The 23672-nt window shown below is 42.2% G+C and overlaps 1 protein-coding gene across 5 annotated transcripts; it reads left to right on the top strand.

Moving 5' to 3' along the window:
- The first annotated feature begins 258 nt into the window (after window positions 1–258).
- On the top strand, window positions 259–20457 carry SRSF11 (serine and arginine rich splicing factor 11). Of its 5 annotated transcripts, none has more exons than XM_080623766.1 (13): window positions 259–330; window positions 471–608; window positions 6810–6943; window positions 10927–11036; window positions 12960–13052; window positions 14364–14413; window positions 15510–15637; window positions 16619–16700; window positions 17860–17991; window positions 18546–18635; window positions 19199–19294; window positions 19751–19889; window positions 20002–20457. In XM_080623766.1, exons 2-13 carry the CDS (start codon window positions 481–483, stop codon window positions 20194–20196), a joined length of 1377 nt encoding a protein of 458 aa, XP_080479892.1. In that variant the 5' UTR covers window positions 259–330; window positions 471–480; the 3' UTR covers window positions 20197–20457. The 5 variants fall into 5 exon arrangements, with proteins under 5 accessions (XP_080479892.1, XP_080479891.1, XP_080479894.1 ...); XM_080623765.1 differs by having other exon boundaries at window positions 19999–20457; XM_080623769.1 differs by lacking the exons at window positions 259–330; window positions 471–608; window positions 6810–6943 and adding exons at window positions 6953–9865; window positions 10513–10629 and having other exon boundaries at window positions 19999–20457.
- Window positions 20458–23672: the final 3215 nt, after the last annotated feature.

Raw genomic sequence — 23672 nt, 5'->3', positions numbered from 1 at the left:
GACTAACCAGGAGCGCTCTGGAAGCCGGGGCGCCATCTGCACGAGCTGTTGTGCTATCGGCACATGGGACAGGCCATGCTGAACGCTCCCTGTCCCCATAAGAGCCCAAAGAGCTCCACCAAAGCAGCTCCGGCAACAACCTTTCCCGCCCGCCGCCGCCACCGCTCTGCACATGCGCCTTCCCGCCCCGCGCGCTCCCGAGGGAGGCCAGGGACACGCGCCTGCGCGGTGGCGCTGCGCACGGCGCGGGCCGGGGGCAGTGCGCCTGCGCGGTGGGGCGTGGGGGGGCAGCGGCGGTGCATTGTGGGATACTGCGGCCCAGGCAGGCTGGTGAGGCGGCGGCGGGTTCTGCGCGGCGGTGGCGGGGCTGGGCCGGGCCGGGCTGGGCTTTGGGCGCGGTAGCGAGCGGCTGCTCGGGCATAACGCGCTCTTCCCCTTTCTTCTTTTCCCCATCCCTGCTGTGTCTGTAGCGGCGGCGCGATGGCTTCCAGCAGCGGCACCGACGTGATCCAGGTCACTAACGTCTCCCCCAGCGCTAGCTCCGAGCAGATGCGGACGCTCTTCGGCTTCCTCGGGAAGATCGAGGAGCTGCGCCTCTTCCCCCCCGAGTGAGTGCGGGCCTTTCCCTCCCTCCCCGGCGGGAGCAGGCCTCTTCCTCCGCCTCCCCGCGGCCCGGCCGCCGCCTCCGCCCTCCCCTCCCCCAGCGCACGCCAGCGCCCGCCTCCTTTCCCCATGGCTGCCGGCAGCGGGTCCCGCCGCGCCGCGGCTGCCGGCCCCTAGGCGGAGAGAGCCCGCCTCGGCCAGCGCCGTGAGCATCGCGGTGAGTGGAGCGGAGCGAGCCGCGCTCTTGCCCCCCCCTCACCTTACGGGGCACTAGTAGGAGGTTGTGTTCTTAGCGCAACTGTGATTATTCACCTAATGCGTTAGGTACGTGTGTGGGGAGAAGGCAGTAATTTACATATGTCATTCCAGGCAGGATTCCCCCTGCCACGTGCCCATTTCTCTCTAGGAGCTGTTCTTGGCTGGCCAGCTAACCGCTGCTGCCTGCTTAACCTTCACGACCGTTTATAGGCAGTTGGCCATGAACCTGCTTTTTTAGATACAGAAATGTGCCTTCCTTGCAAAGAATTCCGTGCAAAGTGGGCAGGTAATCACTAATATACAAATAATGCACATTTATTATGTTCATTAGGTGTTAACATTGGTTTTGGTCATGTCAGTTTCATGTGGTTTACAGACCTTAATGTCATATGTTGATCTTTTGCGTATGTATTATGCCATCATGAGTGAGCATTGAGTGGAGAAAAATCAAACAAGAAAGCAGGCAATTATTTTCAATACCCAAAACTATTTGGATTTTTTATGTGGGCGGGTGGAAGCTATCTCTAAGCTTTGTCTTCTTCATCACTGAGCTTCAATCTCTTCTAGCGCAAGCCCAGGAAGGCTCACCCATCCTGGTAGCTGGTTATGTACGCACATTTTGAAACAGCCTTTCTGGTGTTGTGGCAGTTTTGCACTTCAGATTGGATTTTGGTGGTTTCACATTGGAAATTGAAGCATGGAAGGAAATGGAATGTATACGTGACTGAAATGGAGGGACACTTACAGACAGGAGAGTTGTGATACCAGCTGGGATAACTTAAATGGCAGAACTGTTAATGCTTGGCAGCCAGCAAAGTAATTAATCTTTAAACAGATGCAGTTACTTGATGTGCTGCTCTCTATTTTAAGAAATGTTGTTCTAGGTGAATTCTGTTTCTGAAATGTTGTAGTTGTAGATACATACTAATCAGTCTATTAGAAGATTACTTTTGTGGTATTGGAATGAAGTGCTCTACAAAAAAATCCCCATATCCAAAGCTCTCCTCCTACCATCCCCCAGACTGTCTGTACGTTCTTGGTCTGCCTCCTTTGTACGAATGAGTAATGAAACCCCGGCCCCACAGGGCCCTACTCAGTGCAGGCAATGGATCTGTCTTGGGCTGTGTACTAGAGAGAAGCCTGTGATGGATGGATGTGTTGTAGAGATGGGTTATGGGAGGAGAAGAAATGGCTATACCCCTGTAGCTGTAATGCTTGATACTAGCAGATAACAGTCTTTAGGGCAAACTTGCTGGTTTATATAAAAAAAATACCAGCTGGCTGCCTTATAGCTGTGTTGGTGAAGGCGGTTTGCCAAGGGAGAAAAGACAAGAAGATGCAAATAACTCCGTTAAGCCAGGTGCCAGATACCTCAAATTGGGTGACCAAAAATTACTTGAAACATTTGGTCTTTTGTATTTCAAAGCCCTGAATGAGAGAGGAGGATAATACTTATTTGTCTTGTAGGGATATTGTGAAGATTTCTTAGTGAAGTTACAACTATAGGAAAGCCACTGAAGAACTCAGTAAGGAGCAGAAAATACAGTGCAACTAAATAGGCCTTGCACAGAAGATGCAGAAAATACTAAATAGCTGTTGAAGTGAACATTATCATATATCTTCATTGCAGAATGTATGTCTTGGTGGAAAAATAGCATTTTTGAAAACCATATATAAAGGTTGTGCAGCTGATCCTGGACCAGGCACTTTTTAGGGGCTGGGGTTAATTTTTAACCTTGTTTTTGTAAGGAGGTTTTGTGACATTTCCTTTGTGTTGCTGCCCATACAGAGATGCCAGGGGCACCTCTAGACCCACTGTGGGTCTCCACTGACGTGCTCAGGGATCTGAATTTGGGATGCTTTACAGTCTCTGATTTCATTTCATACCAAAGAGGGTTGTATTTTTAATAGTGGCAGGTTCTTTTATCTGCTTCTCCTAAAGCCTTTTTTATTCCTTCTCCTTTAAACTTCAGGTCCTGACATTACTCTGCCCTTGCTGTTCATCTTTTTTTTTTTTTTGGGGGGAGGTGTTACAGGATATAAATTATAATCTATAAATTGTCTCCATAATCTGAATCTGTGTCTCAGATTGTAGTGGGATTCTTCTTTGCTGCAGTGTTTCGGAGTAACCAGTACTATTGCTTTACCTCTTTATTTGATCTTTCTCTTGGTCAGTCTGATCCTGCTGTCCCCTGTAGAAGTTCCTTATTCTCCTGGCCTTCCAGATCAGCTACGACTTCCTGAGCTTGTCTACATTTCATTCTCTCCACTCATCCATCTGCTTATCACAGTGGCAGGGGGGTTGGAACTAGATGATCTTAAGGTCCTTTCCAACCCTAACTATGCTATAATTCTGTGATTATTTAATCAGTTATTACACACTTTATGTACACCTCAGCTTCCTGTCACACATTTAATTGACAACCAGCTCTGTGACTTCTTCCATTTTTCCTCCTCAAGACCTTTCTTTCCTCCATCTTCTGCTTTTTCCTGACTCAGTTGCCTGGTTCCTGTCTTTATTGAGTTCCATATGGCTCATCTTCCATGGTAGGCGGAACGGAAGAGTAGAAGGTATGGATTTTTGAGAGTGTGGGGTTTTTTCCTCTTAAAGCAGTGTGTGTATACACACATATATATACACATAAGCTGTTTTCTGTTTAGCATATTGTCCTGGTTTCAGCTGTAACAGTTATTTTTTTCCTTCCTAGTAGCTGGTGCAGTGCTGTGTTTTCGACTTTAGTTTGAGAGCAATGCTGATAACACACTGATGTTTTAGTTGTTGCTCAGTAGCACCCTGACAAAGGACTTTTTAGTCTCATGCTCTGTCAGTAAGGAGGGGCATAAGAAGCTGTGAGGAAGCAGAGACAGGACACCTGACCCAAACTTGCCAAAGCGGTATTCCATACCGTGGCACATCATTCCCAGTGTAGAAACTTGGTGGAGTCACCCAGAAGGGACCAGTCGCTGCTTGGATCAGGCGGGGTAGTGGTTGATGGGTGGTAAGAAATTGTATTGTGCATTGCTTGTGTTTTTTGTTGGATTTTTTTTCCCCCTTATCATTAGTAGTAGTAGTAGTAGTTTTGCGTTACACTTTAGTTATTGGAGTGTTCTTATCTCAACCTGTGAGGTTTACATTCTTTCCATTCTCCTCACCATACAGCCCAGTCCACTAGACCAGATTGCTACAAGCCTCATCCAACCTGGCCTTGAACACTACTTCCCAAGATCTTTTGCCTTGTCTAAAACTGCTGATGAAAGTTATATGAGGACTCTTCTCAGAATACTGGCATTACTTGTGATTGCCACATGTAGTTAGTCTGCTGAGAAAAGGGGGACAATTTCTGTTGCCGAGTGAAGCACATGAGTTGGGGGTTTATTGGGTTTCTGTGTTGTTGCTTTCCATCCAGTCAACATGGTAATATGGAAGAACGTCTCTTGCATGGACAATCTTTTCACTCCAGCCTGGTTCTAGCCTGGTTTTATGTAAGTAGCAGTGTTTATGTATTGGCTGAAATATCACTTAACCCAGATTTAAGGAGCTGGTTGCAATATGAGGAGTGAGTAGTTAGAGATTATAGGGTGAAGATCGGGCTTCCCTGTGTATCTCCTGTGTTTCAGCATCTCCTGTACTTCAGGCTTAGTACTTTGTTCAGACAGCAACCGCAGTAAATCGAATGCCTCAGCATTCAGAGGCATGATACCTGAGAGAGAATTACTGAATTTTTACTCTCTGGTGAATTAGAATAATGATGGCCTTTTTTTGGTAACTGCTGAGAACATTCTGTTCTGCTGAATTTCACTCAGCCACAGCTTGGATTTTTGAGTGACTGAAAATACGTTTATAAAAATGAAATACAGTGATTTATATTAAATGTCAGACTGCATAAGCATATCCTTGTGTGTGTTCAGTTGGGTTTGTATGTTCAGCTGGCTGTATAGGTTAGTACCTGGTAGTACTCATGTCTACAAACAGCATCTACTCTGTTACAACAGACATTTTAAGAATGTTGAAAATATTGTACTGCATTTATGTAATAAATTGGGGTTTTAGACCTTAGATTAATACATAATTCAGATATACCATAACTCCTTGATTTACTTTGCTTTCAAATTTTACTACTGTGGTTCTGTTAAACTCTGCTAATGCTTCTTTGGGTTTTATGCAGATGGTTAAGAAGAGGCACCGTTTTGGCAAGCTGCTGTGTATTTATGGATACAAAAGAGCTAATAGTTTCCATTTGTCTCTCTTTGTGCCATTTATCACTATAATGATACTTTCCAGTTTATTAACTCTGCAAGATGTTGGATGAGATGGATGTTTCTAACTTTAAGATTTTAAAAGCTGCCATACACTGGCTCCAATCTTGTTTTTCACATCTGATTAAATTTAAAGTACATAAAAGTGATCTGGTAGATGTTGAGGGCAGGTCTTGAGTTTGTGTAACTTGCACGTTGAGCTGAGCCTATGGTGGTGAAGCTTAGAGAGGTTTTGGCATTTGCACTGACAAAAATAGATCTTGGATATCTTTCTTGTCGATATCGAAGTCATTCTCCTTTCTCCTAAATTCTGACAACTCTCTCAGTGCTTTTAGTCATAAAGATTGGATTGAAGTTCTTCAACCTTAGTTGATAACATTGTTTTGGCAGTGGGCTGCAGTTTGAAGACCTAGTCTTGTAACTGCTTCTGGGAATCTAGTTAGCAAAGGGAGATCTTTGTCATGAATATTAATGACTATTTTTCAGAGCTACTTCTTTAGGTTAATTTGTACCTCTGGTACCTGAGGGCTCACTGAACAGTGCATGTATCCTGGACTCTGTGAACTAAGGTCTTAGGACTTGCTACAACTTTCAGTGCCTGCCCTGTACCTTCTGGAGGCAGCTTTTGCCTCCTCTGCTACAAAGTTGTGTCTGTGTAACAATTTGTCTTGCTGTCTTTTAGTTTGTATGTCTGATTAAAGTAAAATTTGCACCATTTTAAGGATATATGGGCTCTGAAACCCATTTTGGACCTTTACCAGGTTGATTCTGCCTCTTGATTTGGAGTGTTTGGTTTGGTTTCAGGAAAGGGGGGTTTGGGGTTCACAGTTGTGTCCTACAATTCTCTCCTATTGTGTAGGGAGTAGATATTTCTGGGTTATTTTCAAGTAACTCGAAACCTTTGCATTCTCTTTTGGATTTTCCATGTCTGAGGATGTCTTACACAGCTCTTCTGACAGACACTTGTTTTAAGCTGTGGAGTAGGTACAGACTTACCTCTTGTAATGTACAGGCCTCTATCTTGTGAAGAGGTCTCTACAGAGCTTCTTAAACCTCTTTGTGTTTAGTTCTGTTACTGCTGAATGACAGACGTGCTACATCCCTTCAGAATGAACTTGGCAGTTTCTCTTGTGTGAGAAGCAGCATGAAGAAGTTTGGTCTATGAGCTTTTATGGAAATGTGTTGATAAGTAAAATCACAGCATTTTTTATATCATTGCCCTCTTTGTTTCATCATTTACCTTGATGAGTAATTTGGGGTTTAAAGCAGAGAGTGTAAACCCACTGGTTTTGTTAAGTGGTATAGATAGTATAAGTTGGTTTACCTTTCTTGAGCAAAGTTTTCCTATGTCTCCTTCCCTTCTCACAGACAGGTCATGAAAACTAATTTGCATTTAGGTGACCAGTCATAGATGCATTGTGCACAATAGAATTAATGTCGAGTTACAAATGAGGCAGTAAAAATGTTCCTGCAATTTTGCAGTGAGTTGGCTTCATGCAGTTTAATTTTATATGTGTGGTCAATCAAAATGATGTTTGGTACAAAACCTGAAGTTGTGTTCGTGCATAGAGAAGTGCCCCGTGGTCCTTTGTGGCTTCCTGGGTTGGTCGAAGTGGGGAGACAGTGGAGGTTACAAGCTTCAGACTGTCAGATTTGCTTCCACCTCAGTAACTGATTTCCTTCTCTTGCAGTGATTCTCCTTTGCCTGTGTCATCACGTGTGTGTTTTGTAAAGTTCCATGACCCCGACTCGGCAGTTGTGGCGCAGCACCTGACAAACACTGTATTCGTTGACAGAGCCTTGATAGTCGTACCGTATGCAGAAGGTTTGTGAATTGTTTAATGGCCTATGAAGCCCCTGTATGGGGGCATTTTATTCCAGTATAGTTCACAAAAATGAGGATTAGTAAAACGTCAAGCATAAAAGATAATTAATGCTTTGAAACCCTTGGTATATTGCCATTGGCCCATGGATTAAATAGTTGTTTTTAATTTAATGACACTGAATGAAAGTGGAAAGTTTAACTCTTAACTGCTTTTGTGTGTCTTTAAGTTTAGAACATGAACATTTTAGGCAGAATTATTTACAAATTTTGCTCTTTATCAGTCTCAATGAGACGTTTCCCTAAACAGACTTATGCAAACAGGTCCATGTTATAAGGAAATTTTGCCTTAATAATTATTTGCCACTTTCACATAGATATAAATCTCTTCATGAGAATGGTTTCTCCCTCCATGAGAGTGCATGGGAGAGTAGAGCAATGTTTCTCTGAGATACTCTGCCACTGCATTTATTTGGGAACTTCCCTGAAAAGGCACTCACTCTCCTTGTAAGTCCAGTATACCAAGGGTTTGAATAATTATGGTGTAATTTGAAATTAGATCTCCAAGAGGTGCCAAATGGGCACTGGGACTAGTTTTTTTTATTCCAAGTTTTCTTGTTCATCCTTGATATATTTTATAGAATTTCACTAAATAATAAACTCTTCTCTCTGTTATTTGTGTGTGTGATTTTTGTAGTGGAGAAGGCAAATGCAAAGCCCTTCCAGATGACTGAAAAACAGTGGGTCCTCTGCAGCTACAGGGGATTCTAGACATTAACTAAAGGCCAGCAAGCACTCAAGTCCCCAAGTGTTTTCCTGGTGTAACCACTTGTTAACTACATTTTCTCTTCTTCTTTTTATTTTTACGTTTTAGGGTGTTACAGTAATTTGAAAGGCAATGAGCAGGGTTTTTGGAACTTACCTTAAAAACAAAGTGCTGAGAAGACACCTCTTCTTGCAGAAGTCTTATTAAACTCTTCTAGACTTGCTTTAGAAGTAACTGATTTCCTTGTACTGTTTCTTGATTTACTTCTGAATTAATGGATTTTCCCTGATTGCTTGAGTTAAATAAAATCTCTGTAGATTAAATTGTGCTACAGCAACAAATCTGGTACATGGCCTGAGTTCAGACCTATGCTCAAGACATTGTAATGCTGTAGGCTGTCTTTTGAGGCCTGGGGAGCTGTTTTATCTTTGTATTCCTTAAACTTAAATGCTATGGAAACTTAATTTATGGAACATAGGACTCTGCAGCATGACCTTTGGTTGAGACATGCTGCTTTTTGAGAGCACAGAACATGTTCGGAAATTACCATTGAGTTACTGCTTCTGCTTTTGCTAGTTTAGGTGTAATAACATAGTTGAAAGGCATCTTGTCCTTGTCTTTGTATTAAAACATGATATAGCAACAGTCCATTTGAGTCAGAACTGAAACAATCACCAAGGCCCATGGTGCAGAACTTTAGTGTTTTAACTTGACCAATAAGGATAAAACCAGTCTGACTTTGTCCATTGTGCTTGATGGTGTATAAATCTGGCACATAGAGAGATCTGCCCAGTACTTTTGGTTCAGATTGTGTAAAGAAAATAAAATAATGAACAAATAGAATATTTAAATGGGCCTGTTTAAATCCAGGAGCTCCTCATGGCCTGTTTCCTCTGGTGCTCTAGTGGTGCAGAATGATGTGGTGTATCACAAGAGAGACACTCAGCCAATAAAGTTATACCCCCTGGTTTTGTAACCATATGCTCCTGTCCATGTATTGGAGTATAGTTTTCCCTGCCAATGCAAATTGCCAGAGTCCCAATTCAACAAGCTACTTAAGCACGATACAGCAAGATTCTTAACACCACGGTGAAATTGCTCATGTGCTTAAAGCCAGGCATATGCTTAACTACTGTGCTGAACTGGGCCCTTTGATCTTCTATTTTCTGTTGTGATAATTCTGTATTACTATTGCCTGTCACTAAAGTAAATGTTTATTATCTGTTTAGCGCAATAATTATCCCCTATACCACAAGCGCCCTCCAGTTTTAGCATACACAGTTTGGTGTTGGCTGTTGCTTTGTGTTATAGAACTATACACAAAGTCTACGGTAAGGTTTAGTATTTGTCATTTTCACTGTGCTATTCCTACGTTTGGAAGGAACTCTTAAAGATTAAAGGTGGCTGGGGGGGATATTTAGGTTCTTTGGTTAATGTTTGTTTCTTTTGTCTGTTTCTTTTTCTTTCATTTCTACACATTCATGCAGTATTTCATGGTTCTAACAAAGCAGCAGTATAAAAAGCTCTTGAAGCATGAAAATTAACTGGTGAGGGGCCTCATTGCTTTTTTTTTTTTTTTTTTTGAACTGTAGTTTATTTATTTCTAAATACTTTTTAAAGAAAAACAATTAGAGGATCAGATGCATGATTTTTTTTAATGGATGCAGATCTTCTATGAGGTCTCTCAAGATAAGTCTGAGGGTTTATATTTAGATGCCAGAAATGTTGTAGTTGCACTAATTTGAAATGTTTAGCTGTAATTTATAAATATCCTCTGAGCCATATTTTGCATGCAAAATTCCCCCGTAATCTCTCTGTAGGTATGTTAATATATTGATGCATTAATGCCCTTTATCTAAATGACCTTTTTCCCCCCCTCTCCCTCCATAACTTTGGGTATCTAAATTGATGACCGCTCAATGACACAAGCAAGATAACAGTGCTGTGTATTATACATTTGTTTATATTATCGGCACTTCTCAGTATAGGTGGAAGGAACCATTACCTTTATTTAACAGTGGTTTTTCTTTTTTGTTGTTGTGTTTTACAGTTCTTTTCCCTGGTTCAGCCTGAACTATATACCAGGCCCTGCTGAAAATACCACCCAACAGTTTTCTTCTGCAGCTTATCCAGTTTCTCTTAAGTGCCCTGTACATATTGTATGTTTTATGATGAGATGCAGTTTCTTAATATGTATTACAGAAACACTACTGGTATTTGCAAATATATAGTAAAATTGTTTTATTGAACTCTCATTTTGGGGGCTTGGGCACATTAACAAATTAATCCATCTGTATAGGGCTTTTGCTGTTGGATAGAATAAAAAACACCTGCATAATGACTTGTTTCATGCTAGGACCCTTAAAATTATATGTGGAGAGCAGGCAGTAAAATAAGACACTTGTCTTAGTTGGCTGCAAGATTTTGGGCCAGAAGTTCCTTCTGAAATGGCAGTATGTAGCAGCATTCTTGGTACAATAAGCATGGCACATACTGGAACAAATGCATTTTACTGCACAGGTAAGGAATGTGCCACGATATCCTGTATGTATGCACCCATCCACCCTCAGACACACACACAGAGCGTGTATTTGAAGATCTGCAGAGACTTTCATTTTCATTTGACAAGTCAGCAAAAGCCCTACGCTTGATTCAACCCAAAAATATTTCCATACCTTCTCTTTTAAGTTTTACAAAATTTATATGGTAGGTGTAAAAGCAAACTTAGTGAACTGTACCATATTATTAACCCCTAAATCAAACTTTTTTTGTCTTGTGTATCTTGATTTTTCTGTGTGCTTTATAGTGAAGCAGCCGACACGAGTCGTTGTTCATAAAACAGCTTTTGAAAGTTGAGAGCACACCCCTGGAGAACCGACTGTGCTTGCTTACGTTTGGTTCATGACTTAAAAATCGAGTACAGGTGATGAAATCTTGGCAGTGTTAACAAAAAAGTAGTGTGTATTGTGCTATTTTTTTGCTCTAGAAACTTAACCATTTGTAGAGAAAAAGGAACAGTCAAATTGTCACACATTGAAGTTGCATTCTGACAAAAAAATTTAATGATAAATATTAATAGACAACGAGCTTTGTATTTTAGCCAACATAAGTACTTTCAACAAACTCAGGTGGTGTATCAGGGAGACATTTTCTGGGTGTTTTTGTGTATTTTCTGCCTTTGAAATGGAATGCACTCTAATGCAAGGCTGTTTCTCTGCAGGAGTTATTCCTGATGAGACTAAGGCTTTGTCTCTCTTGGCACCAGCTAATGCTGTGGCAGGTCTGCTGCCTGGAGGTGGACTCCTGCCTACTCCTAACCCACTTTCTCAGGTAGGCTTCCCCTTTCCCATCAGGCTAAAGCTAATGGGAATGACTAGATGTATCCTGGTCGATTCTAACTTACTTCTGTTTTTTTTTTCAGGACAAATAGACTGATGTAGTTAATTTTATGATTCTGTGTACTAATGCCTGTTCCTAGAATGTTTTAGTTTATGTGTCTTGGATTGTTACAGCTGCCTGATGTGAATTGTGGCTAAACTATGGTAGTTGGTAGATGGGATACTTTTATTTCCCTAATATGATTCCTCTGGTTTCTCAGGGCCCCTGTGTTTATATCTCTTTCTCATCCTTTTTTTTTTTTTAATCCATTCTGTGCTCAAAGACAGATTTGACAAGCAATAGCGATCTTGTAGGCTTTACATTTGTGAAACTCAAGGGGTTGACATGCTGTGGAGATACAATTTTTCTCCTCAGCTGGAGTATTAAAGGTATTTGCTTGTTATCTAAATACACAAGGATTCATGCGGAAGATGAACATTAAGAATAATACATCATGGAAATAGTTTCAGTCAAAGCACATATCTTATTAGAGACAGAAAATCAAAGTACAAGAAGTAAATTAATAAGAATAAAGCTTCATTAATTCAGTAGTTCCCAAGTCTACTTCTTCAGCTTGTGCGTAGCTTTTCTTTGTGTAACTTCTGCTAGGATTTCTGGTTGCATAGAATATACATTTGACATTGAGTTGTTCAGGTCTCTTAAACCATATATGAAGGGAAAAGTCTAAAGTTTAGCTTTGAAACTCTAGGAAAGGCATGGAAGAAACAAACACCATCTTGAAGGCGAGTTTCATCAAAACCTGTATAAATTCCTGAAAATGGTTGTTGAACCACCTTAATCTTAGTTCTGTCACCTGAATCCCAGCCTACTCCCAATCACCTTAATGGTAGAAGCTATTTAACACATGTATTTTATGGATGGTTATGCAGATCCTCTTGACTGTTACGGGGAGCTGAACATCTTATTCTCAAACTGCAGGGAGGAGCCTGTACAGTTTCAAGAGGTCAGCTAACTGGAAAACTCCCTGTCAGATAGAGGAAGGTTCCACTGCCTTGCTCCTGACTACATGCTCTTGCAGCTGCTTTTACACTGGCTCTGAAGCTCGTCATATTCTTTAGTGAGCTATAGTGATAGTGGGATGTAGCCACAAAAATATGTTCTCTGACTCTTCAGTGGGTTGAATTATTTGACAAATGAGTCTCAAGTGCCAGAGCTGTCAGGAAGGAGGCAGTGAGGAGGATGGAAGGAAGAGAGAACAAGCCCTCACAGTGGCAGCACAGCGTTGGTTAACATGAGATCACCTGGGTTGAATCTCACTGTATGTTTTGATCATTTCACTTCAAATGGCCAAAAATGAGGTTCTTTATGAGGCTTCTAGATTAATTTAAGGAATTCAGACCTGTGCACATCATCCTACTTACTCTTCCAGTAGTTTTTCAACCCCTTTTCTAGTTTAACCAAACTAGAGAAATTTGCAGATATGCAATAATATTATATTGTCTTTTAATATCAAACATGTTCATTTCAATCCTAAATTGATTTAGGTATGTGGTTTTTGGCTCAGTAACTTGAATTTTCATTTTAGCACTGGAAAACAGCTTCATTTTAAACTATTTCCTGACTGTACTGGAATGTTTTGCTTTTTTACTTCCTTTGACTCACCCATTGGGATGCAGAGGAGACAGAACTTCATATTAGAATATTTATAGGAATAAGAATCTTCCCTATACTAAGCTTTGGAATACCTGAATAGGGAAAACTGAAATACTCTGACTGACCTTAGTATGTTTTCTGTAGCTAGAAGCCTAAGTAAACCCCAGTTCACATTTTCACATGTCTGATGCTTGGGAATCTTGATCCAACAGCTTTTTATTGGTTGAATATGGCTTTGTCTAATTGCTACCTTTGTTACAGATTGGTGCTGTTCCTTTAGCTGCTTTAGGAGCTCCTGCTCTTGATCCTGCCCTAGCTGCTCTTGGGCTTCCTGGGGCAAACTTAAACTCTCAGGTATGTCCCACGCTCTTAACATTTTCTTTATTGTCTCTTATATAGTTCAGTTATCATACGTGATGCCCTTAGGGTTCATCAGTATATTAAATAACAAGCTGAAGATCTGGAAATGCTATACTTAGGTTTGAAAAAGTGCTATAAAATACTAATTTTTATAAAAGGCTTGACTGAATGTAGTTGCACAGGCTGCGGGTTCTTTAAACTCCTTAGAATTGTTATAGAATGCAGTCTGTTTCTTGGCATAGCAGGTTTGTATATGAACACTTCTCTTTTGCTACCCTCTTCTGTTGTAAAAGTAATTTTCATTTATATCAGTTTAACAGCCACTGTCTGAAAAATCCAGTGATGGTTTTTTCTGTTGTTTGGAATAAGTAGTATCTGTAGGAGTATTAAATTAAATGCCAGAGGGACCTAAAAAATAATCTGGGGCTAGTAGTGGAACACTTCGAACGTGTGTCATTATCAAGCTGTGAAACTGTAATTATAGTAAATAAAGACTGTTTGAGTTTTTAATGTTGTAGGTGTAGAAAATACAGAGGAGACTTTGTTAGACTGTAGTCTTTAAAAAATAAATAAAAGCAGACTTTTAAGTACTAAGTAATAGTGAGTTATATTGGGTTAATACTGAAGTTATAAGAACCAAATAGTGTACGGAGAACAAACATGTTTTACAGGTACAAGAAGTAGTAAGAGTTCAGTGCATTGGTAAGAAATCCATCATGTAGCATTGTCTTTATGCATGCCATGTGTAGTAACAAGCAGATATGGTGAAAATGAAATAAAAAATGAAAAAATAAGCATTCTAAATGCCTGTTAGGAAAATATAACTGGTATGAGGAAGGCTTGTTTCCCTTGTTCATTAAGCAGCTGAATGTAACAAAGTGTTTGGGTTCAACGCAAGGCAGCCTCCATATGAAGAAATTAGTGGGAAGTAAACATGTTGTTACAGTACCACTGGTACAGGAAGTGACCAGTTGTCATAGAATTTTTAGATTAAAGAAGCTTTTGCTTATAAGTTGACATTGAGGACTTCCCATGGACAGGCAACTTCATTCTTTAATGAGATTTCCATTCTCTTGAAGTAACAGAGAAATAACTCTTAAAATACCAGGAGTGCATTTTTATTTTCAAGTGCTTTGATTCTGTCCAGGAGCTTTTTGTCTGAAACTTGTTTGAGGGTTATTTTGGTTTGTTTTTTTTTATCTGTAGAGACAATTTGCTTTAGCTGCTGCTAAGGAGACATTCAGGGAAGATGATCCTCTTAAACACATCTTCCAACATGGTTTTAACTGTTGTTTCTCCTCACAGTCTCTTGCAGCAGATCAACTACTAAAACTTATGAGCACAGTGGACCCAAAGTAAGTATCAGTGTTTACAAATCTTTGTATTGCAATACACTGGATCTTGGGAATGTCTTTTGTGATTCAGTGTCCAGTCTTTGTCCTGCTGGATCTAATTAAGGTTGGAGAAAACTTGTGACTTGGGGATCTTGTGCAGACTCTTCTCTGTGGTAGAGAGAAGAGGGGGAGGAAATGAAGATGATTCAGCCTTGCATCCATGGAACGATACCAATTAATATGCCAGAGAAAAAAGCTGTTAGACAAATGAGTAGATGACAAATGTTCTAATGGCAAAGAAGCGAAATCTGCCTCAGAAAGCCCTGGTACTGCAAATTGCAGGGAGCTTTGGAGAGAATTCTTTCAACTCTCAGCTTCAGCAAGTATTGCTTGCCTTGCTGGTCTATTAGCTAAACAACTTCTAGCCCTGTTTGGCTGTTCAATGTTTTTAAATTGTCAGAGCCTTCTCATCTAAGCCAGAGGATAAAGCTATATATCTTCCAGCCCAAACCATTCTCTGATATGATTGTATGATAGGTAACCCATCTTCTTTTTTAATACTGTTCTGGCATATTATTCACTATTGTAAATTGATATTTCTGTAAGCAGAGATTGCATAGTTGATTGAGCAAAACAGCCAAGATAATGGATTAGATATACCCAATACACCTGACTTCAAAACCACCTTGTAGAACACATCTTCTGAATTGCAGATTTCATCACTGTAGACTTCCCAGTGTGGCTTATCAAAATGGAAGCTGACTTTCTGCTGTTATACACTGTTACCCAAGGAGTTGTTCTTTCAGGTGTTAAGAATTGAAATTGTGTTGTACAAGTGTTCTGAAAGGTGTCATTAGAAACTTACCTGTGCAAGCCAACACAAAGCTTCCTGCTCTTTAAGGTTGACTGGAATTCTAAGAGCCATAGGTGCTAGTATCTTGTGCTGCTGTTTTCAGCACAGATACCATATCTTAGACTTATTACCCTCTTATCTAAATGGTGACAAAGCGTGGGCAGGTACTGATTCACTTAGATCAGCCACTCTGAATAGGCTTCAGGCTGTATTTCTTGGATTCATTAACACTGAATTACTAAGATTGCTTTTTTAATTTCCCAGGTTGAACCATGTAGCTGCAGGTCTTGTTTCCCCAAGTCTGAAATCAGATACCTCCAGTAAAGAAATAGAAGAAGCTATGAAAAGAGTACGAGAAGCACAGTCATTAATTTCTGCTGCTATTGAGCCAGGTAATTTTAAATACTTCATTTATTTCAAGAGGCAGGTTTGATGTAGTATGTGATAAAAGCTCATGGTCTGCAAAATACTGGCTTAACACTTTCATGTTCTATAGTGACTTAATGTATGGTTGACAGGTTTTTAATTGTCCCATAGTGTGAATGTTGTGTGTGTCCTGCTGAATGTTGCAGGGAATTAATGGTCTCTTGGTTTTCCCCCCAAATTCTCTTCGTCTGAAGATAGAAAAATGCTTGAGCTTCCCCTGGTGGAAGTTCATAGTGGCAGCTCTGAGACTTCATTGGAAACAGCAAATGTCTTAACCGCTTGGCATCCTGGTGATTCTTTTGCTTGGGGATGATTTCCTTTCTTTAATTCCTCATCTGTGGAAGTTTGTAAATGATTCCTTTTTCTGTAGCTGATTTCAGGAGATTTTGTTTTAGAACAAGATGCAGCAGTTCATCCACAAATGTCAGACCCACCAGACCTGAGAAGCAGGAACATGAAACACTGAAAATACAGTTTTTCAGCCTCCTGTTTGCTTTCAGGAAAGAGCAGAGCTCTTGTTCTTCTATTACACCAGAAAACCATGCTGATTACTTTGAGGCTTTCTGTGGGAAGTTCAGAACAGTGATTTGAGAGGTTCTTTAGCCCTTCACAAAGTGGCAGATTCTGAGATCTTACCAAGGCTTTTCATTGCCCTGCTGCTCTTACCTTTCAACTCTGTTAAATTAAGCATCTTCTGAATTTTGGCTTCTTCAGTTTTGCATGAAGCATTATGTTGGTTTTATGTCACACATGTCTTTATCATGTGAATTCTTTGTGATGTCTTCTGAGGAAAAGGATAGATAAGCCTTACTTTCAAAATAGTCCTTATGTTTTCTTTATCTTGGTTATTTCTGTGGCACGAAGGTCAACTTGTTCTTTTATAAAATCTCTTTGAATACTAAAATAACACTGTGGTTTTTACTTTGCTTTCCCTTTTTAACCTCCAGACAAAAAAGATGAAAAACGAAGGCATTCAAGGTCGAGGTCACGCTCACGGAGGAGGAGGACACCTTCTTCATCTAGACACAGGTAGTCAGCTTGTTTGCCTTATAAAAACCCCACATGGCTGAAATAGTGCCTTCAAAAATCCTTCTTGGAAAGTGACACTTCAATCCTGGAGGCTGACAGATGGTTGGAGAAAGCTGAGGCCATGATCTGGCTAGGCTGTAGTGTGGGATGGAGGCCAGTCTCTGGTTTTGTAGGAAGGGTGGGAGAGAGGTGATGGCAAAAAATACCTCAAAAGTACCTGAAACGACTGCAGAAGGACCTTCAGGACACTGTGCAATGCTTGGACTGATTTTATTTAGCCATCAGTTGCTGCTTGTATTAGATAAGAAACACCTTAGCCCAGAGCCTTGGCTTTACACAGCCTTCACTACTCTGAACACCTAAACTGTTGTCCTTAAACCTCTGTTCTGTCACCAGTCTCTTTGCAGTGTGCTCATGTGGTGGTTTTAATTTGTCTTAAAACCAAGTCCTAGGAGGCTTCTCTGAGCACTGTTTTTTCGGGTATCTAAATGTTTATCTGCTGGGCTGTTAGTTTTTAGTATGTGCAGCACATTCACCTTAGTGGAAGTGTGTAACTAAAGTTTTCCCAGGGTTTTCTAGGTTATGATTTACTCGGAGATCAGGGCTGTTCAGGTGCTCTGACTAGAGATCTTAACACCATTCTAATACCCAAACACGAAGACATATGGCTCATTTATGCTGTTGGCTTGTCAGCTCCAATCAAGCAGCACATGCCAGTGGTCTGTGCAAAGCCATTTTAACCATGGCTTTGCCCATCTGTACTTTGCTATTTGCATATTCAGTAACTGGCTTGTATTTGGTTTGGTGTTCTAACGTTCTTCATATTTAATGTTCTTCACATTTCAACACAACAGACCAGTTTTCCTCTACAATAGGCCTGATATTTTCTTATAAGAAGAGGAACAAGATATTTTCTTACAGGGAGAGTTAAAAAGAGATGATTGAAGCATCATTCTTCTTTGCCTTTTCACATTTGTGCACTTCCTTTTTCCTTGGTGGACTCAGTGCAACTCCTTTTCTGTTTTCTGTATTCTGTATCTTTATTCTTCATTCATGTATCACTATGCATTATGATACTCTGAGCACCAGGCAGATGGATTTTGAATAGTATATTAAAATTCCCTGTATTTAACTCCCATGTACAATGTGCCCCTCGTAGACGGTCAAGAAGCAGATCAAGGAGAAGGTCCCATTCAAAATCAAGAAGCAGGAGGCGGTCTAAAAGTCCAAGGCGAAGAAGATCTCATTCCAGAGAGAGAAGCAGGAGGTCCAGGAGCACATCCAAAACCAGGTAGTTGCTTCAGTAAATCTGTTCTAATTGCTAGCAGTGATTTACTATATTTTGGTGCTTAATTTAGGAAAAAAAAAAAAAAGCCCTAACAAGCAAACAAAAAACACCCACAAAAACCAACACTAGGGCAAGATTCAAGTCACAGTCTCTTGTGATGCCTTACAGACTAATAGCAGGCCTGTGTGCAGACGTGTGCACATTCAGTTACATAAAAACACATAACCTGCTTTTCCTGAGAGTCAACAGATGCAGCAGGCATTAGCTGAATCCCTCAGTAGCTGCCTCTGGAAAGCAGGATCTGTGAGCATCTGGGCTTGCAGATTCTTCTGCTGTTCATACACAGAAGCTGTAACAGCTATGATCTTATTTAGCTGTAGGTAACTAATCTGTGTTGCCATCATTATAATGTGACTGGCCTCAGAAATACTAAACCATGTACACTGTCCCATGTTGTTATCACGTCTGCATTTGCTTTCCTACATAGCAAAAGGAGAGGCTGCTAATTGCATAGTTTGACAATGACTTAAACTTTAAAATCTGTATTTTACTAAAAGGGATAAAAAGAAGGAAGAGAAAGAAAAGAAACGTTCTAAAACTCCCCCCAAAAGCTACAGCACAACCAGACGGTCAAGAAGCACAAGCAGGTACAGTGACACGACAGCTTTCCTTGCTGTTTCCAGCATTTTTATCCACTTTAATCAAAAGACCATTATTGTGAGTAGCAGGATGAGGATTCTGCTGTGGGTATATTGGGTGTATGCACAAATGCACACGTGCTCTCTACCCATGTTGATAAGATGATTTATTTTTTCCCTAATACTGACTGTAGTTTTCTGGAGGTGCTGTTTGGGCTTAGAACAGTTTCTGCTTGCTCTGTACCAGAGGATGTGATTCTTTGAGGTCACAAACTCTTTCCTGATGTATGGAATAAATACAAGCAAAATGTGTTCTGTTCTTTTTAAAACACTTCCAAAAAGAACTTGCAATAGTAACAAGGACAAACGGTTTTGTTTCTGGTTGCAAAAAGAGCCAGGGTCCCCCATACAGTCTAAGATAGAGATTTGTTCATGAAGATGAAGGTAGAACAGGAGATGACTTTGCTGATCAGGAGGGCTTTGCAGGGCTGCCAGGAGTAAATACCCATTGTTGAGCCAGAGGTGTATTTGTAGCTTTAGAGAAAAAAAGCCTTGATCTCTCTTTCCTGCAGAGAAAGACGACGTAGAAGAAGCCGGAGTGGAACACGGTCACCTAAAAAACCCAGGTCTCCTAAGAGGAAAATGTCCCGGTCCCCATCTCCAAGAAGGTCAGTTGATCTCTTGGCTACAGCATAAAGTGGTGTCTGGGTGGAAGATTCCCCAGCTGGGAAGTGGAGCAGGGGAACTCCAAAAGGGAGGAATTCCGGGGGGAAGATAGGAGGTACCGAGCATTCCCAGCCCCTTTGGCTCTGTACCATAGGGGCCAGCTGACCTCTGGGTGGGCCTGGGTATTCTGTCTTCCGCTCTTTTTACTCAAATGAGGAACTTTGAGATGCTCCTTCATAAAATGCTGGCATGTTGCTGTTCTTAGACTCTGCTTTTGGGTGGTTGGGTTTGCTCCAGAGCTGAGAAACGGGACTGTTGGGTTATTTTCTGAGAGTTAACAGTGTGTTGTGGCCGAACACTGCTGTTCTCCCTTTAGATTTGTAATGGACTGTGTGTGGGTGACAGCTATAGGTGGCGTGGTTGTGGCTTTAATTCTTCTCCATACTTTATCGTTGTAGACATAAAAAGGAAAAGAAGAAGGATAAAGACAAGGAGAGAAGTAGAGACGAGAGGGAGCGCTCAACCAGCAAGAAGAAAAAGAGCAAAGACAAAGAGAAGGATCGAGAACGGAAGTCTGAGAGTGACAAAGATGTGAAAGTATGTTTCCAAACCTGCCTGGCTGCAGGGCCCTGCTGCAGCCCTGACCTGGAGCCAGCAGGGGCTTGGAAGGCAAGTTTTACTCTTCCTTTTTTTTCTCTTGGCAAAGCAGGTCACAAGGGATTATGATGAAGAAGAACAAGGATACGACAGCGAGAAGGAGAAGAAGGAAGACAAGAAAATGTCAGAGTCTTCCTCCCCTAAAGCGAAGGAGTCCACTGCTGATAAAGGAAGTGGGGATGCAGCGAGGGAATCCAAAGTGAATGGGGATGATCACCACGAGGAGGACATGGACATGAGTGACTGAGCTCTGCCTGTGCAGTGGCCACGGCTGCAGCCGTGCATCAGTGTCATTCCTGTGTGATTCTTTTACGCTGTACTTGTTAATCCTAAACCTCGATGTATACAGCTCTGAGCTACCCCTGGTTTGTAAATCTCCTGATACTAACTCACACAAAAGCTTGGTAGGAGGGTAACCATCCTTGTTCTGGCTGAGGGAGCGCGGAGCCAAGCCATTTCTACTAACTTGGTGATGCTTCAAGCAAAAGTAAAAAGCTGCATGCATCTACAGCAGGCATGGACTATTTGTTGTCTGATCTCCTGTAGTAAATCAGCTCACCTCCGATAGTGTCTCTAGAATTTGATTCATTGCAGTAATAGGGAAGTAGAGGGAATGCACTGACTGCATGGGGATGGGGCAGAAACATCTTCCCTCTTGGGACATCCTGCGGAGCGACGCGAGGGTCCAGCATGGGACTACACACACCACCGTGACAGCACAGCTGGAACCAGCGTTCTCATAGAGGTAGCTTTGGGTTTTGTTGTTTGTTTTGTTTATTTCTTAAAGCCATGGGGCTGGGGTTGGGTTTGATTTTCCCGGTGGGTTTTGTTTGGCGTTGACAAGGTTAAGATGCACTGACCTTTTTGAGGGCTTCCTTTTTAATCCTCTGTAATGGTTCTTTAACTTTTCCTCCTGAGCCTTGGGACAGAAATCCTCTGCTTGGCCAGCGCCCCGTGATGAAATGTTGATTTGTGCAGTTCTCCTAAGCCAGGTTCTGTATTTGTTACTGAGCTGAACACTTTGCAAAGAGGTAGTAGTGCATTTTAAATCGACCTTCGGATGCTTTTAAAAGCAAGTCTACTTGATAATGTACTTTTTACTTGATCTCAAGTTATATAAACTAATACCTTTGTGTTTACTGTCACTGCAGTAGTACTCTTATGCACACAGTGATTCCATGTTAGCCGCAGAGTAGTTAGGCAAGGCTGTTTCCTTAGTTACGGACGTTCAGGAGCTCTCACTTTTGTGCAGGTCAGAAGACAGAAGTAGGCCACGGTCTGTGCCATGTCCATGTACAGTTTCTGAAATCGTTTTACAGAACTTTGATAATAAAACCCTTAAACTTGTCCTCGGCTGCTGGTTATTTACACAGGAATGACCTCAGTACCAGCTCCATCTGCTCAGAACCAGGGATAGCTCTGGGCCAGGCTGTCACACTAAAGAATTACTTGACTTTTGAGGGGAATGAAGGGAAGGGGCTGAACCGGAGGCACTGTGGGACAAGTGCTGCTGACAGGAAATGCATACTGGTAAAGGTCTTTGTATTTTCATTGAACTATGACCATTCACCTCAGTGGAAGAGCAGCAGGCAGGGATGCAGGGGGGCTTGCGCAGGTAAAGCTGCTGTCAGCTCAGAACTCACTGGGTTAAAGGAGTCAGTTTGGGGATGGATTGAGAAGTGGTGCTTGAACTTCTGAAACTGCCTCATCAACCCCCTCCTGAACTGCCCCTTTACCCCTGGCCAGGTGGAACTTCCCCTTGCAGTGCAGAAATGGGAATTTTTACCAACTTGGGTGTTGGTAGAGGCTCATATGGCACAGCTGGGCCCTGGCTTCAGTTCCTGGTAGGGAGAGAGGGACAGTTCTGGTCAGGAAATAAAGCCAGGCACACACCAGCTGCGTGATGACTTCAGGGATGTTGTCATCAAGGTATTTGTATGTGAAGTAGCAGAACATAACCAAATGGCAAAAAAGTAAACCTCCTTGATGTGGTCCTGAGACCACATCGCTGTGGGAGTCATTCACAAGTCAGGGCATGGAGCCCGCCATGGCACATCAAGGGCTGTGTGGAATTAAACTCGTTTCTGGTTTATTGTACAGACATCCCAAGCCTGTGCTGTGCCTCTGGCCTCCCTACAGGCAGCTTTAACCATGACCCATTCTGAAGTGGGCTGCAGTTATTAAAGCCCCTGCCCTATGCTTCAGTAGTTATTGCTTGTAGCCACCCCCAGCAGTTCATGGCCCACTACAGCAACACGATGGCTGCAGCTGCAGCAGTCACTGTACCTTTAACTGGTGATACTTTAAGCGCTTTCTGTTTTCCTCACCTTTAAAATCTATTTATAAAGTCAGCAAAGCCTCAGCTACAGGCGGACGTCGTGGTGGCTGCTCTGCACGCTCCGCCTCTGATGCAATTCTAAGTAAAAAAAAACCCTCTTCAAGGCAAAATGAAACTCCTGAAGTTCCAGGTTTTGCTTTCCAAGCCATCCACAGCTCTTCTGAGAGACTGCAAAGAGACCAAGCCTCACATCTTGCTATTTAAATGAGTACAGGGCTGGATTTAGGAGATACAACTGTCATTCCTGAACTGCTTTCCTTCCCTCCCTCCCAGGAGCTATTCCTGACTCCATAGCTCTCAGTAAGTGCCAGAAGCCACCATCCACATCATAGAATTACTTAGAGTTGGAAAGGACCTTAAGATCACCCAGTTCCAACCCCTCTGCCATGGGCAGGGACACCTCACACTAAACCAAGACTCTGTCCAACCCGGCCTTGAACACCGCCAAGGATGGAGCATTCACAACCTCCCTGGGCAACCCATTCCAGTGCCTCACCACCCTCTCAGGAAAGAATTTCTTCCTTAGATCCAAGCTAAACTTCCCCTGTTTCAGTTTGAACCCGTTACCCCTTGTCCTGTCACTACAGTCCCTGATGAAGAGTCCCTCCCCAGCATCCTTGTAGGCCCCCTTCAGACACTGGAAGCTGCTCTGAGGTCTCCACGCAGCCTTCTCTTCTCCAGGCTGAACAGCCCCAACTTTCTCAGCCTGTCTCCATACAGGAGGTGCTCCAGCCCCTGATCATCCTCGTGGCCTCCTCTGGACTTGTTCCAACAGTTCCATGTCCTTTTTATGTTGAGGACACCAGAACTGCACACAATGCTCCAAGTGAGGTCTCACGAGAGCAGAGCAGAGGGGCAGGATCACCTCCTTGGACCTGCTGGTCACGTTGCTCTTGATGCAGCCCAGGATACGGTTGCTTTCTGGGCTGTGAGCGCACACTGCAGCCAGCTCATGTTCATTTTCTCATCGACCAACACCCCCAAGTCCTTCTCTGCAGGGCTGCTCTGAATCTCTTCTCTTCCCAACCTGTAGCTGTGCCTGGGATTGCTCCAACCCAGGTGTAGGACCTTGCACTTGGCATGGTTAAACTTCATCAGGTTGGCATCAGCCCACCTTACATCCTCCCACTACTGCCACCCACTGGAATCCGGAACTTCACAGAGGGGAAAGGGCAGTTTGTAGTGAAAATGCAGGGGTTTATTGAAGGTGACCAATGCAATGCCCTTGCAGCCAGAGCAGGGCTGCTCAGCCCCAGGGGCACATGGACCCTGCAGGGAGATCAGGACAGTACCGCGCCAGGAGAGCCAAACCTCGATGCTCACACATGGAACAGGTTCAGAATCCAACAGCGTATTTTGGTCTTTATTCTAACAAATGATACAAC

Source organism: Psittacula echo (genome assembly GCF_963264785.1).
Source record: "Psittacula echo genome assembly, chromosome: 7".
NCBI lineage: Eukaryota > Metazoa > Chordata > Aves > Psittaciformes > Psittacidae > Psittacula > Psittacula echo.
The sequence above is the reverse complement of the archived record's forward strand: the minus strand, read 5'-3'. Positions and strand labels throughout refer to the sequence as shown.

Bases quoted from the DNA above. Each gene is read 5' to 3' on its own strand.
- SRSF11 (XM_080623765.1), top strand. From the start codon at position 481: ATGGCTTCCAGCAGCGGCACCGACGTGATCCAGGTCACTAACGTCTCC. The intron at 13,053-14,363 runs GTATGTCCCACG...TTCTCCTCACAG, and splicing joins GGGCAAACTTAAACTCTCAG to TCTCTTGCAGCAGATCAACT. The intron at 18,636-19,198 runs GTACAGTGACAC...TCTTTCCTGCAG, and splicing joins CGGTCAAGAAGCACAAGCAG to AGAAAGACGACGTAGAAGAA.